Consider the following 15614-nt stretch of genomic DNA (forward strand, 5'->3'; position numbering starts at 1 on the left):
TACACAATAAGGAAGGATTTTGAATCCCGGGTAAGACTCATACCAGCCACACCAATCACACCGTACAACTCGTGATATGAAACACAGTTAACAGTATGAAACAATAGAGCCTCTCAACAGATGGCTCAACAATAACCCGATTTAGTTAACCATAACTATGTACAAGTATTGCAGATAAACCGCACTTGGGATGGGCGCCCAGCATCCACTACGGACTACGAGAAATAGAATTACCGGTGAGTAAATTCTTATTTTCTCTAACGTCCTAGTGGATGCTGGGAACTCCGTAAGGACCATGGGGATTATACCAAAGCTCCCAAACGGGCGGGAGAGTGCGGATGACTCTGCAGCACTGAATGAGAGAACTCCAGGTCCTCCTCAGCCAGGGTATCAAATTTGTAGAATTTTTGCAAACGTGTTTGCCCCTGACCAAGTAGCTGCTCGGCAAAGTTGTAAAGCCGAGACCTCTCGGGCAGCCGCCCAAGATGAGCCCACCTTCCTTGTGGAATGGGCATTGACAGATTTTGGCTGTGGCAGGCCTGCCACAGTATGTGCAAGCTGAATTGTACTACAAATCCAACGAGCAATAGTCTGCTTAGAAGCAGGAGCACCCAGCTTGTTAGGTGCATATAGGATAAACAGCGAGTCAGATTTTCTGACTCTAGCCGTTCTGGAAACATATATTTTCAGTGCCCTGACAACGTCTAGCAACTTGGAGTCCTCCAAGTCCCTAGTAGCCTAGGCACCACAATAGGCTGGTTCAGGTGAAACGCTGACACCACCTTTGGGAGAAACTGGGGACGAGTCCTCAATTCTGCCCTATCCATATGGAAAATCAAATAAGGGCTTTTACAAGACAAAGCCGCCAACTTTGATACTCGCCTGGCAGAAGCCAAGGCCAATAACATAACCACCTTCCACGTGAGATATTTCAGATCCACGGTTTTTAGTGGTTCAAACCAATGTGATTTTAAGAAACTCAACACCACGTTGAGATCCCAAGGTGCCACAGGAGGCACAAACGGGGGCTGACTCTGCAGCACTCCTTTTATAAATGTCTGAACTTCAGGTACTGAAGCTAGTTCTTTTTGAAAGAAAATCGACAGAGCCGAGATCTGTACCTTAATGGAACCCAATTTAAGGCCCATAGTCACTCCTGCTTGCAGGAAATGCAGAAATCGACCTAGTTGAAATTCCTCTGTTGGGGCCCTTTCGGCCTCACACCATGCAACATATTTTCGCCATATGCGGTGATAATGAGTTGCTGTAACCTCTTTCCTGGCTTTAGTAAGCGTAGGAATGACTTCCTCCGGAATGCCCTTTTCCTTCAGGATCCGGCGTTCAACCGCCATGCCGACAAACGCAGCTGCGGTAAGTCTTGGAACAGACAGGGCCCCTGCTGCCGCAGGTCCTGTCTGAGTGGCAGAGGCCATGGGTCCTCTGATATAAATTCTTGAAGTTCTGGGTACCAAGCTCTTCTTGGCCATCCACGAGTATCGTTCTTACTCCTCGCCTTCTTATTATTCTCAGTACCTTTGGTATGAGAGGCAGAGGGGAGAACACATAAACCGACTGGTACACCCACGGTGTTACCAGAGCGTCCATAGCTATCGCCTGAGGGTCCCTTGACCCGGTGCAATATCTTTTATAGCTTTTTGTTGAGGCGGGACGCCATCATGTCCACCTGTGGCCTTTCCCAATGGTGTACAATCCTATTGGAAGACTTCTGGAGGAAGTCCCCATTCTCCCGGGTGGAGGTCGTGTCTGTTGAGAAGATCTGCTTCCCAGTTGTCCACTCCGGGAATGAACACTGCTGGCAGTGCTAACACATGATTTTCCGCCTATCGGAGAATCCTTGTGGCTTCTGCCATCGCCATCCTGCTTCTTGTGCCGCCCTGTTGGTTTACATGGGCGACTGCCGTGATGTTGTCTGATTGGATCAGTACCGGCTGGTTTTGAAGCAGAGGCCTTGCCGGCCTCAGGGCATTGTAAATGGCCCTCAGGTCCAGAATATTTATGTGTAGGGAAATAACCTGACTTGACCAAAGTCCCTGGAAATTTTTTCCCTGTGTGACTGCCTCCCAGCCTCAAAGGCTGGAATCCATGGTCACTAGGACCTAGTCCTGTATGCCGAACCTGCGGCCCTCTTGAAGATAGGCACTCTGCAGCCACCACAGTAGAGATACCCTGGTCCTTGGAGACAGGGTTATCAGCCTATGCATCGGAAGATGCGATCCGGACCACTTGTCCAACAGGTCCCTCTGAAAAGTTCTTGTATGGAACCTGCCTAATGGGATTGCTTCGTAGGAAGCTACCATTTTTCCCAGGACTCGTGTGCAATGATGCACCGCTACCTATTTTGGCTTCAGGAGGTCTCTGACTAGAGATGACAACTCCTTGGCTTTCTCCTCCGGGAGAAACACTATTTCTGGTTTATGTCCAGAACCATCCCCAGGAACAGTAGACGTGTCATAGGAACCAGCTGTGACTTTGGACTGTTTAGAATCCAACCATGCTGTTGTAGCACTTTCCAAAATAGTGCTACCCCGACTACCAACTGCTCCTTGGACTTCGCCCTTATAACGAGATTGTCCAAGTACGGGATAATTACAACTCCCTTTTTTTTTTGAAGGAGTATCAACATTTCGGCCATTACCTTGATAAAACACCCTCGGTGCCATGTACAGTCCAAACGGCAGTGTCTGGACTTGGTAATGGTAATCCTGTACCACAAATCTGAGGTACTCCTGGCGAGGATGGTAAATGGGGACATGCAGGTAAGCATCCTTGATGTCCCAGGATACTATGTAATCCCCCTCGTCCAGGCTTGGAATAACCGCCCTGAGCGATTCCATCTTGAACTTGAATTTTTGTGTTCAAGGATTTTAAATATAAAATGGGTCACACCGAACCATGCGGTTTCGGTACCCCAACCCGTGTGGAATAGTAACCCTGTCCTTGTTGAAGTAGGGGCACCTTGAGTATTACCTGCTGGGAATACCGCTTATTAATTGCCTCTAGCACAGCCTCCCTGCCTGAGGGAGTTGTCAGCAAGGCATATTTTAGGAAACGGCTGGGGGGAGACATCTCGAATTCCAGCTTGTACCCCTGAAATACTACTTGAAAGAAACAGGGATCCACCTGTGAGCGAGCCCACTAATTGCTGAAATTTTTGAGACGGCCCCCCACCGTACCTGGCTACACCTGTGGAGCACCCGCGTCATGGTGTGGCCTCACAGGAGGCGGGGGAAGAATCTTGATTCTGGGAACAGGCTGACTGGTGCAGCTTTTTTCCCTCTACCCTTGTCTCTGTACAGAAAGGAAGCGCCATTTGACCCGCTTGCTTTTCTGAAGCCGAAAGGACTGTACCTTTGTCTGTGAGGAAACCTGAGGTAAAATTATTTCTTCCCAGCAGTTGCTGTGGATACGAGGTCCCAGAGACCATCCCCAAATAATTCCTCACCCTTATAAGGCTCTCTATGCGCTTTTTAAGTCAGCATCACCTGTCCAGTGACAGGTCTCTAATACCCTCCTGACAGAATGGACATTACATTTATTTTTGGATGCCAGCCGGCAAAATATCCCTCTGTGCATCCCCCATATATAAGACGACGTCTTTAATATGTTTTTATGTTTGCCAACTAGTATCCCTGTTTGACAGGGTCACCGACCACGCTGCAGCAGCACTATCTGCAGGTCTCAGTCTAGTACCTGAGTGTGTAAATACAGACTTCAGGATAGCCTCCTGTTTTTTATCAACAGGTACCTATTAAAGTGGCCGTATCCTAAGACGGCAGTGCCACCTTTTTTGACAAACGTGTGAGCGCCTTATCCACCCTAGGGGATATCTCCCAGCGTAACTTATCCACCTGGCGGGAAAGGGTACGCCATCAGTAACTTTTTATAAATTACCAGTTTCTTAACGGGGGAACCCACGCTTTCACACACTTCATTTATTCATCTGATGGGGGAACAAAACACTGCCTGTTTTTTCTCCCCAAACCTAAAACCCATTTTTAGAGGTGCTTGGGTTAAAGTCAGAAATGTATAACACATTTTTTATTGCCGGGATCACGTCACGGATGTTCCTAGTGGATTGTGTATATGTCTCCACCTTGTCGACACTGGAGTCAGACTCCGTGTCGACATCTGTGTCTGCCATCTGAGAGAGCGGGCGTTTTTGAGCCCCTGATGGCCTTTGAGACGCCTGGGCAGGCGCGGGCTGCGAAGCCGGCTGTCCCACAGCTGTTACGTCATCCACCCTTTTATGTAAGGAGTTGACACTGTCGGTTAATACCTTTCACCTATCCATCCACTCTGGTGTCGGCCCCACAGGGGGCGACATCACATATATCGGCCTCTGTTCTGTCACCATATAAGCCTCCTCATTCAACATGTCGACACAGCCGTACCGACACACCGCAGACACACAGGGAATGCTCTAAACGAGGACAGGACCCACAAAAGCCCTTTGGGGGGACAGAGTAAGAGTATGCCAGCACACACCAGAGCGCTATATATATACAGGGACTAACTGAGTTATGTCCCTAATAGCTTTTATATAATATACTGTATACAGTGCCAATTTTAATGCCCCCCCTCTCTTTTCCCTCTTACTGTGCAGGGAAGAGCCAGGGAGCTTCCCTCCAGCCGAGCTGTGAGGGAAAAATGGCGCCAGTGTGCTGAGGAGATAGGCTCCGCCCCTTTTTCGCGGCCTATTCTTCTGTTTTTTATGGAATTCTGGCAGGGGTATTTACCTCATATATAGCCCCTGGGGCCATATATTGAGGTATTTTAGCCAGCCAAGGTGTTTTTATTGCTGCCTCAGGGCGCCCCCCCCAGCGCCCTGCACCCTCAGTGACCGGAGTGTGAAGTGTGTGAGAGGAGCAATGGCGCACAGCTGCAGTGCTGTGCGCTACCTTGGTGAAGACAGAGTCTTCATGCCGCCGATTTTCCGGACCATCTTCTTGCTTCTGGCTCTGTAAGGGGGACGGCGGCGCGGCTCCGGGACCGAACATCAAGGCTGGGCCTGCGGTCGATCCCTCTGGAGCTAATGGTGTCCAGTAGCCTAAGAAGCCCAATCCGGCTGCAAGCAGGCGAGTTCGCTTCTTCTCCCCTTAGTCCCTCGCTGCAGTGAGCCTGTTGCCAGCAGGTCTCACTGAAAATAACAAATTCTAAGACTATAACTTTCTAAGAGCTCAGGAGAGCCCCTAGTGTGCATCCAACCTCGGCCGGGCACGAAATCTAACTGAGGCTTGGAGGAGGGTCATAGTGGGAGGAGCCAGTGCACACCAGGTAGTCCTAGATCTTTCTAGAGTGCCCAGCCTCCTTCGGAGCCCGCTATTCCCCATGGTCCTTACGGAGTTCCCAGCATCCACTAGGACGTTAGAGAAAAGTAACTGTAGAATATATGCACAGAAATTCAGTTTATGATGTAACACAAGATTCTTACATTCCTTGTATTACTGTAGTAGAACACACTAGATATGCCTTTGGTTGGGGCAACATACACAACTTGTCATTAAACAATTTAGGGGTATATTCAATTGACGTCAAAAGCTGCTGTCTGTCGAAAAGACGTCAGTTTTCAACTTTTTTTTACGTCGGAAGGGGTTCCAACCTATTCAATATATTCGACAAGTCGAGGAATTCGACTTGTCGAAAAGCACGTGGATCGGTGGAATAGCTGCCGATCCACGTGCTTGTGTCGAAAACGCGGGGAGACGGGAGACAGCCCCGGGCATACAGGGGAGAGAGGCGCTACAGTACAGCGCTGCAGCAGGATGTCTCACAGCCGCGCCGCTCATGGCAGCGTCCACCCGGCTCCAGCAAGTGAGGTCACGCTTGCTGGAGCCGGGTGGACACTGCTGTAAGATTGGGCGGCTGTGAGACGTCCTTCTGCAGCGCTACTCTCCTCAGTCTGCCCGCGGCTGTCCCCGCTGGTCTCCCCGCGGCTCCCCCCTCTCCTCCTCTGGGTCCCTCATCTCAATTCAACTTTTTAAAAGTCAAATTGAGATAAGATTGAATTGGGGTAGTCGGATCCATTTCGACAAATGCATGTCGGAATGGATCCGACCCTACTTGAATATACCCCTTAGTGTTTTCTGTTGCTTCCAAACACGTCATTTGCTTGCTAAGAGAAAGCACATGGAGATGCTACTTTCATTAAGTTAATGGAGTTTGCACTCAGTTCTGGAACTTGCAACAACGCTGCCTGTGACTACATGTAGCACCTGCATCCAATAAAGTTTAATGACTATTTCATTCAATGTAACAAATTGAGAACAGAGATGAGAATTGTCATAGGATGTTTCCAGCCAGCACAAAGATGCCCGTATAGTCTGCACCTTACTGATCATAAATGAGAAGAATGACCTGGGGAAGAAGCTTGGTAGATTATGGTATCTCCATCCTTCTCAGGAACCACCGTGTGACACACAGCAAGCAGCGTGAGGAACTCCTTGATCACCAGTGCTGTAGGCTGAGATATAAAAAAAGTAAAAGTACATTGGTTTAAATATCACACATAGAAACACTGCTGCATTACCCAGATAAAACTGGGGCAACACCGTACTGGGGCAGCAAAGAAATGATAATGAGACTGCGCAAGAACTGATTCAGCGTCACAAAACTCTCATCTCTACTTCTGGCTGAATGGATGCAATGGGGGCAGGAATGGGAAAATGGCATGCAGCGTAAGTGTCCTGATGTGTCGTGTGTAGCTGGAATTGTGGGCTGTGCAGACCTCCTTCTAATTCCATATAAATCTTTTATATGAAGGATGTGGATATGAATACACACTTATTGTGACAACAGCTACTTTCACAAGCAGATGAGAAGGCCAGTGCAGCCACATGGATGTCGCCCACTCATTACGGCAAAAATCCAATTTTTTCCCCGTGCACACAATGCAGCCACACTTGTGGAAAACTTGCATTCAATTCTGAATCAGCCCCACTATGGGAGTGATGTATTAAGCCTGGAGAAGTGATGAAGCAGTGATAAGTGCAAGGTGATAACGCACCAGCCAATCAGCTCCTAACTTTCAATTTACATATTGGAGCTGATTAACTGGTGCATTACCAGTTTGCACTTATCACTGCTTCATCACTTCTCCAGGCTTAATACATCTGCCCCTATGTTTGTTATCTTAGCATTTTATCTAGATCACAGGTTCTCAAACCCGGTCCTCAGGACTCCACACAGTGCATGTTTTGCAGGTAACCCAGCAGGTGCACAGGTGTATTAAATACTCACTGACACATTTTAAAAGGCCTACAGGGGGAGCTAATTATTTCACTTGCGATTCTGTGAGGGGTCCTGAGGACCGAGTTTGAGAACCTGTGATCTAGACCACAGGTTCTCAAACTCGGTCCTCAGGACCCCACACAGTGCATGTTTTGCAGGTCTCCTCACAGAATCACAAGTGTAATAATTAACTCCACCTGCGGACCTTTTAAAATGTGTCTGTGAGTAATTAATACACCTGTGCACCTGCTGGGTTACCTGCAAAACATGCACTGTGTGGGGTCCTGAGGACCGAGTTTGAGAACCTTTGATCTAGACCATAGGTCTGCAAACTCTGTCCTCATTACTCCACACAGTGCATGTTTTGCAGGTAACCCAGCAGGTGCACAGGTGTATTAATTACTCACAGACACATTTTAAAAGGTCCGCAGGTGGAGTTAATTATTTCACTTGTGATTCTGTGAGGAGACCTGCAAAACATGTACTGTGTGGGGTAATGAGGACCGAGTTTGCAGACCTATGATCTAGACCAGGGGTTCTCAAACTCGGTCCTCAGGACCCCACACGGTGCATGTTTTGCAGGTAACCCAGCAGGTGCACAGCTGTATTAATTACTCACTGACACATTTTAAAAGGTCCGCAGGTGGAGCTAATTATTTCACTTGTGATTCTGTGAGGAGACCTGCAAAACATGCACTGTGAGGGGTCCTGAGGACCGAGTTTGAGAACCTGTGATCTAGACCACAGGTTCTCAAACTCGGTCCTCAGGACCCCACACAGTGCATGTTTTGCAGGTCTCCTCACAGAATCACAAGTGAAATAATGAGCTCCACATGTGGACCTTTAAAAAATAGGATTTTAATACCTACCGGTAAATCCTTTTCTCTTAGTCCGTAGAGGATGCTGGGGATGCTTCAAGAACCATGGGGTACAGACGGGATCCGCAGGAGACATGGGCACTTTAAGACTTTAAAAGGGGTGTGAACTGGCTCCTCCCTCTATGCCCCTCCTCCAGACTCCAGTTATAGGAACTGTGCCCAGGGAGACGGACATTTCGAGGAAAAGGATTTATTTAATTTTTGAATTTTTAAACTAAGGTGAGATACATACCAGCTCCCACCTCATACATGCCGTACAACATGGCATTCAACAACAACGCATGCAACGGCATGACCAACATCAGCCACAGACTGACTGTTCTTAACTCAACATGAGCGTAACCAAAAAACCAAACTGCAGAAACAGCCCGCACTGGGACGGGCGCCCAGCATCCTCTACAGACTAAGAGAAAAGGATTTACCGGTAGCAGAGGCGGAACTACCGCCAGTGCAACCAGTGCGTTGCACTGGGGCCCGCCACTGTCCAGGGGCCCAAAGCTTGTAATGAGTCAAACTGAAGCCGGAGAGGACTTCTGCTCTTGGGAACTTGCCACAGCCTGTGACCTCTTTCCCCGTCTTCTTCCTCTCGTAGCAAGGAAGGAGGACCCTCGTCCTTTTTTGAATTTATTGGGCCGAAAGGACTGCATCTGATAGTGGGGCGTTTTCTTTTGTTGTGCAGGAACATAAGGCAAAAATGATGACTTACCCGCGGTAGCCGTAGATACCAGGTCAGTGAGGCCGTCACCAAACAAGACACTACCGTTAAACGGTAGAGACTCCATCGCCTTCTTAGAGTTGGCATCAGCATTCCATTGATGAATTCACAATGCTCTCCTTGCTGAGACTGCCATGGCATTGGCCCTTGATCCCAAAAGGCCAATATCCCTTACAGCTTCTTTTAAATATGCTGCACTGTCCCTGATGTGACCCAGAGTCAAAAGCACGTTATCCCTGTCTAGGGTATCTATCTCAGATGACAAGTTATCTGCCCACTTTTTAATGGCGCTACTCACCCATGCTGAAGCAACGGCAGGCCTGAGTAGCGACCCTGTAGTGACATAAATGGATTTTAGTGTATTTTCCTGCTTACGATCCGCAGGATCCTTTTGGGCTGCCGTGTCTGGAGACAGAAGCGCCACCTTTTTGGATAGACGCGATAGAGCTTTATCCACCGTGGGGGTTGACTCCCACTTGTCCCTGTCCCCAAAAGGAAAGGGATATGCCACTGGAATTCTTTTGGGAACCTGTGCCTTCTTGTCAGGATTTTCCCAAGCCTTTTCAAAGAGAGCGTTCAGTTCATGAGCGGGAGGAAAAATGACCGCAGGTTTCTTTATACATACAGACCCTAGTATCAGGAACAGCAGGGTCCTCTGTTATATGCAACACTTCTTTTATTGCCACAATCATGTACTGAATGCTCTTGGCCAGTTTAGGATTTAATCTGGCATCACTATAGTCGACACTGGAATCAGAGTCCGTGTCGGTATCTGTATCTGTTACTGGGTAAATGCACGCTTCTGTGACCCCGAAGGGGTCTGAGCTTGTGACAACGCCTCTTCCATGGATTTCCTCCATGTCTGGCTTTTAGACTCAGATTTATAAAATCTCTTCGTCAACCGAGCCACATTAGCATTGAAAACACTCAACATATTTACCCAATCAGCCGTCGGCGGTGCCGAAACGGTCACTCCCCCAGCCTTTTCTGTTCCCCCTCCAGCCTCCTCCTGAGAAGAGTACTCAGCCTCAGACATGTCGACACACACAACCACACTGTCTATAGGAGACAGACCCACACCAAAGCCTGTCAAAGAAACACAGAGGGAGTTCTGCCAGCTCACAACCCAGCGCCTCTCCCGGTTCTGAAGCAAGTAAAATACTGCCCAGACCTGCTAGCGCTTTTATATGTAAATAATTAGCACCAAATCTCTTGTGCCCCCACCCCCCATTTTGCACCCTGTTACTTGTTCAGTAGTGTGGGAGGCCAGGCTCAGCGTCTCGGCAGCTTCTGTGAAGAGAAAATGGCTCTGGTCAGAGCTGTGAGGGCTAAACCACGCCCCCTTCATGGTGCGCTTCAGTCCCGCTTAAATTACATATTTATACTGGCGGGGGTCCGTAATTAGTGCCTAGGCACTGTTTACACATCTGCCAGTGCTATTTGAGGGTCCTATGCTGCCCAGCACGCCCCCCCCCCCCCCTGCGCCCTGCAGTGCTGTGTGGGAGCATGGCGCGCTGCGCGGTACTTCAAAAGCCGTCTTCTGCCGTCACAGAAGTCTTCAGATCTTCCTTTCCTCACCCGGCTTCTGTCTTCTGGCTCTGTGAGGGGGGTGACGGTGCGGCTCTGGGAACAAGCAGCTAGGCGCACCAAGTGATCGAACCCTCTGGAGCTAATGGTGTCCAGTAGCCTAAGAAGCAGAGCCTTTGAACTCAGAGAAGTAGGTCTGCTTCTCTCCCCTCAGTCCCACGATGCAGGGAGACTGTTGCCAGCAGGTCTCCCTGAAACTAATAAACCTAACTAAGTCTTTTTTCTGAGAAACTCTGGAGAGCTCCTCAATGTGCATCCAGTCTCACTGGGCACCGAATCTAACTGGAGACTGGAGGAGGGGCATAGAGGGAGGAGCCAGTTCACACCCCTTTTAAAGTCTTAAAGTGCCCATGTCTCCTGCGGATCCCGTCTATACCCCATGGTTCTTGAAGCACCCCCAGCATCCTCTAGGACGTATGAGAAATATGTCAGTGAGTAATTAATACACCTGTGCACCTGCTGGGTTACCTGCAAAACATGCACTGTGTGGGGTCCGGAGGACCGAGTTTGAGAACCTTTGATCTAGACCAGGGGTTCTCAAACTCGGTCCTCAGGACCCCACACAGTGCATGTTTTGCAGGTAGCCCAGCAGGTGCACGGGTGTATTAATTACTCACTGACACATTTTAAAAGGTCCACAGGTGGAGCTAATTATTTCACTTGCAATTATGTGAGGAGACCTGCAAAACATGCACTGTGTGGGGTCCTGAGGACCGAGTTTGAGAACCTGTGATCTAGACCATGGGGTTCTCAACTCCAGTCCTCAAGTAACCTCAACAGGTCCTGTTTTGTGGATTTATGTACTCATGCTCATGTTGAGTCAGTAATTATAACACCTGTTTCCTCAAACAGAAATCTCAAAACATGGCCTGTTGGGGTTACATGAGGGTTGGAGTTGAGAACTCCTGATCTGGAACATCAAGACAACTGGACAAATGTAACAGAGATACACAGTTCGGTTATGGATATCTTTCTTGCACACAGATGTGGCCTCATAACCCTTGCCTGAATACGCCATTCGGCGCGAGACACCCTGCACAAGACGCTGTGCAACACCACTTAATCTGTACCAGAGAAGCCAGGCAGCGACTTTAACCGCACAAGAAGTAGTTTTAAATATGTACAAAGTTGCCAATGGAGCACAAGGAGTGCCTCGTAGCACTCTGTATACAAATTCAGACTCAGTAACACAGATGTACAAGTGTCGCATATCATATTAATCAGTGTAGTCTCACATCCAGCGGTTTTGTCGCACCAAAATGTGCGACATTTGAGCCCAAAAAAAGACGCTTGTGTAAGCTGAGCCTGGTGCAGCGAGAAGGCCTGTTTGGTGTGACTGTGGCAGTAGTGTAGAGGACACATCTGTATATTGGGTCTGATGTGGACACATTTGAATCCAAGTTTACAAACGTAAAATTAGTTTCCTAAAAAAAAAAAATTGCACGCAAAAGTTGCAACATGCATGTAGGTCTATGCTGGTAGCATATACCTTAGGTTTACATCACACATACACCATATACACTTACACAAAACATTTGTGAAACCATTCTCAATAAGTATTAACAATAGAAAAACAACAACTCATGAATACAGCAGATATAACTCTCCCTCTCATGTACATTGGCTCACAAAACTCAAACAGTCCTTAGGGGATCATCCAGGCCCGGCCGCAACAGCGTCACGCAGCGCAGTTGGCCAGTGGCTGCAAACTGCGCAGCGGGTGCACAGCGGCTGCACGTCCATACACATTGTGGTCGCATCCCCGATGGATGCAACCACAATGTGATTGACATGCGACGGCGGGGTTGCGTCGGCGGATAAACAGGGGCGGACTGAGACCCTTGTCGCCGTGGCTGTGAAGTGAACACACACTTGGCTGCGAACGCAGCGATCTGCGTTAATCTCTGAATAACCCCCTTAGTACATAGCCCATGACAACGAGCCCATGACCATAAGCTTCTACAAAGTAATTTAACAGATATAGAGGGTCATTCCGAGTTGATCGCTCGCTGCCGATTGTCGCAGCGCAGCGATCAGGTGAAAAGAATTGCATTTATGCACATGCGTATGGCCCACAATGCGCACGCGCGACGTACGGGTACAAAGCTCTTTGTGGTTGTGCTCAGGTTCTAGCGAAGTTTTCCTTCGCACTGATGGTCGCAAGAAGATTGACAGGAAGAAGGCGTTTCTGGGTGTCAACTGACCATTTTCAGGGAGTGTTTGCAAAAATGTAGGCATGTCTGAAAAAACGCAGGCGTGGCTGGGCGTTCGCTAGGCGGGTGTATGACGTCAAAACCAGACACAAATAGGCTGAAGTGATCTCAAGCGCTGAGTAGGTTCAGAGCTACTCTGAAACTGCACAAACTTTTTGCAGAGCTCGGCTGCACAAGCTTTCGCACTTCTGTTAAGCTAAAATAGTGGGCGGCGGAATAGCGTTTGCACGGCTGCTAAAAACTGCTAGCGAGCGATCAACTCGGAAAGACCCCCTTAGACCTAAACAAATTTTCTTTTGTATAGACCGTTACAAAAGTTGTACTCAAAATTAGTAAAACATAAGTGGAGAATAACATTACTGTTTTATTTATTTGTTCTTACCTCTTGTAAACATACAGTGCATCCGGAAAGTATTCGCAGCGCCTCACTTTTTCCGCATTTTGTTATGTTAAAGCCTTATTCCAAAATTGAATAATTTTATGTTTTTTCTCTCCAAATTCTACACACAATACCCCATAATGACAACGTGAAAAAAAAGTTTTTTTTGAGATTTTTGCAAATTTATTAAAAATAAAAAGCTAAGAAATCACATGTATATAAGTATTCGCAGCCTTTGCCATGAAGCTCAAAATTGAGCTCAGGTGCATCGTGTTTCCACTGATCATCCTTGAGATGTTCCTACAGCTTAATTGAAGTCCACCTGTGGTAAATTCAGTTGATTGGACATGTTTTGGAAAGGCACACACCTGTCTATATAAGGTCCCACACTTGACAGTGCATGTCTGAGCACAAACCAAGCATGAAGTCAAAGAAATTGTCTGTAGACCTCTGGGACAGGATTGTATCGAGGCACAAATCTGGGGAAGCGTACAGAAAAATATTTGCTACTTTGAAGGTCCCAATGAGCACAGTGGCCTTAATCATCCGTAAATGGAAGAAGTTCGGAACCACCAGGACTCTTCCTAGAGCTGGCCGGCCGTCTAAACTGAGCGATCGGGGGAGAAGGGCCCTAGTCAGCGAGGTGACCAAGAACCCTATGGTCACTCTGTCAGAGCTACAGCATTCCTCTGTGGAGAGAGGAGAACCTTCCAGAAGGACAACCATCTCTGCAGCAATCCACCAATCAGGCCTGTATGGTAGAGTGGCCAGAAGGAAGCCACTCCTTAGTAAAAAGCACATGGCAGCCCGCCTGGAGTTTGCCAAAATGCACCCGAAGGACTCTCAGACCATGAGAAACAAAATTCTCTGGTCTGATGACACAAAGATTGAACTCTCTGGTGTGAATGGTGTGAATGCCAGGCGTCATGTTTGGAGCACCGCTCATCACCAGGCCAATACCATCCCTATAGATTGGTAAATGCTCAATTAGCTTAGTGATATCATTCAGGTGCTCGAAAGGAAGGGGTATTTCTGAGCAAGAAAAAAAGCAATTGTTTCCCCAGCACACTGAATGGATAACAGTAACCAGATATAAATCCCACATGATAATAGAATTCAGAGATCTTCGTTACACATATTTGCGCAAATGTGTGGTTAAGCCCCAAAGCCGCATCAAGGCCTCTCTGTATATTTGGGGTCCCTAGCGCTATATCTAGGTGCAGGGTGTGGCACCCCAAAACACCAGAATGAGCCAGAAAGCACAGCGTGACATACCAGTGTAAAAAACTATAGTGTTAATAAATTAGTATTTAGGAAGCCGAAGCTATAGAGGGGGTGATACAAACATGAAATGTAATTAAAATAGAGAAATAGTGTTAGAAAATTAATAAGTGAAAAGTGTTAATAGAATGTAAAGGTATGCCACACTAAAGCCATCCAGCTCAGCCAGTCCAGAGGCACCACACCTCACACCTCCATTACCCCAATCTGGGTCTAATATTAACCAGCAAGGAGTCACATGATAATGGCTCCTTACTAAAATATGTCTAAGCTAAGAGCTACTTACCTTGGAGCAACCCCATAATGCTCCATGTGGCATGTCAGGGCCTGCACCTCCTCCTAATGCAGAAACCTCTCTGCCTCTCACAACATACATATAGATTGGTAAATGCTCAATTAGCTTAGTGATATCATTCAGGTGCTCGAAAGGAAGGGGTATTTCTGAGCAAGAAAAAAAGCAATTGTTTCCCCAGCACACTGAATGGATAACAGTAACCAGATATAAATCCCACATGATAATAGAATTCAGAGATCTTCGTTACACATATTTGCGCAAATGTGTGGTTAAGCCCCAAAGCCGCATCAAGGCCTCTCTGTATATTTGGGGTCCCTAGCGCTATATCTAGGTGCAGGGTGTGGCACCCCAAAACACCAGAATGAGCCAGAAAGCACAGCGTGACATACCAGTGTAAAAAACTATAGTGTTAATAAATTAGTATTTAGGAAGCCGAAGCTATAGAGGGGGTGATACAAACATGAAATGTAATTAAAATAGAGAAATAGTGTTAGAAAATTAATAAGTGAAAAGTGTTAATAGAATGTAAAGGTATGCCACACTAAAGCCATCCAGCTCAGCCAGTCCAGAGGCACCACACCTCACACCTCCATTACCCCAATCTGGGTCTAATATTAACCAGCAAGGAGTCACATGATAATGGCTCCTTACTAAAATATGTCTAAGCTAAGAGCTACTTACCTTGGAGCAACCCCATAATGCTCCATGTGGCATGTCAGGGCCTGCACCTCCTCCTAATGCAGAAACCTCTCTGCCTCTCACAACATACATATAGATTGGTAAATGCTCAATTAGCTTAGTGATATCATTCAGGTGCTCGAAAGGAAGGGGTATTTCTGAGCAAGAAAAAAAGCAATTGTTTCCCCAGCACACTGAATGGATAACAGTAACCAGATATAAATCCCACATGATAATAGAATTCAGAGATCTTCGTTACACATATTTGCGCAAATGTGTGGTTAAGCCCCAAAGCCGCATCAAGGCCTCTCTGTATATTTGGGGTCCCTAGCGCTATATC

The 15614-nt window shown here is 47.5% G+C and overlaps 1 protein-coding gene across 1 annotated transcript in view; it reads right to left on the reverse strand.

The window, feature by feature from the left end:
* Positions 1-15614, reverse strand: part of ATP8A2 (ATPase phospholipid transporting 8A2) — a 1320460-nt gene that overhangs the window by 813399 nt on the left and 491447 nt on the right. Inside the window, exon 17 of the mRNA XM_063951698.1 lies at positions 6376-6481. Within this exon, the coding sequence (XP_063807768.1) occupies positions 6376-6481 (106 nt within the window). The remainder of the gene's footprint in view (positions 1-6375; positions 6482-15614) is intronic.

Source organism: Pseudophryne corroboree, chromosome 2, assembly GCF_028390025.1.
Source record: "Pseudophryne corroboree isolate aPseCor3 chromosome 2, aPseCor3.hap2, whole genome shotgun sequence".
Classification (NCBI taxonomy): Eukaryota; Metazoa; Chordata; class Amphibia; order Anura; family Myobatrachidae; genus Pseudophryne; species Pseudophryne corroboree.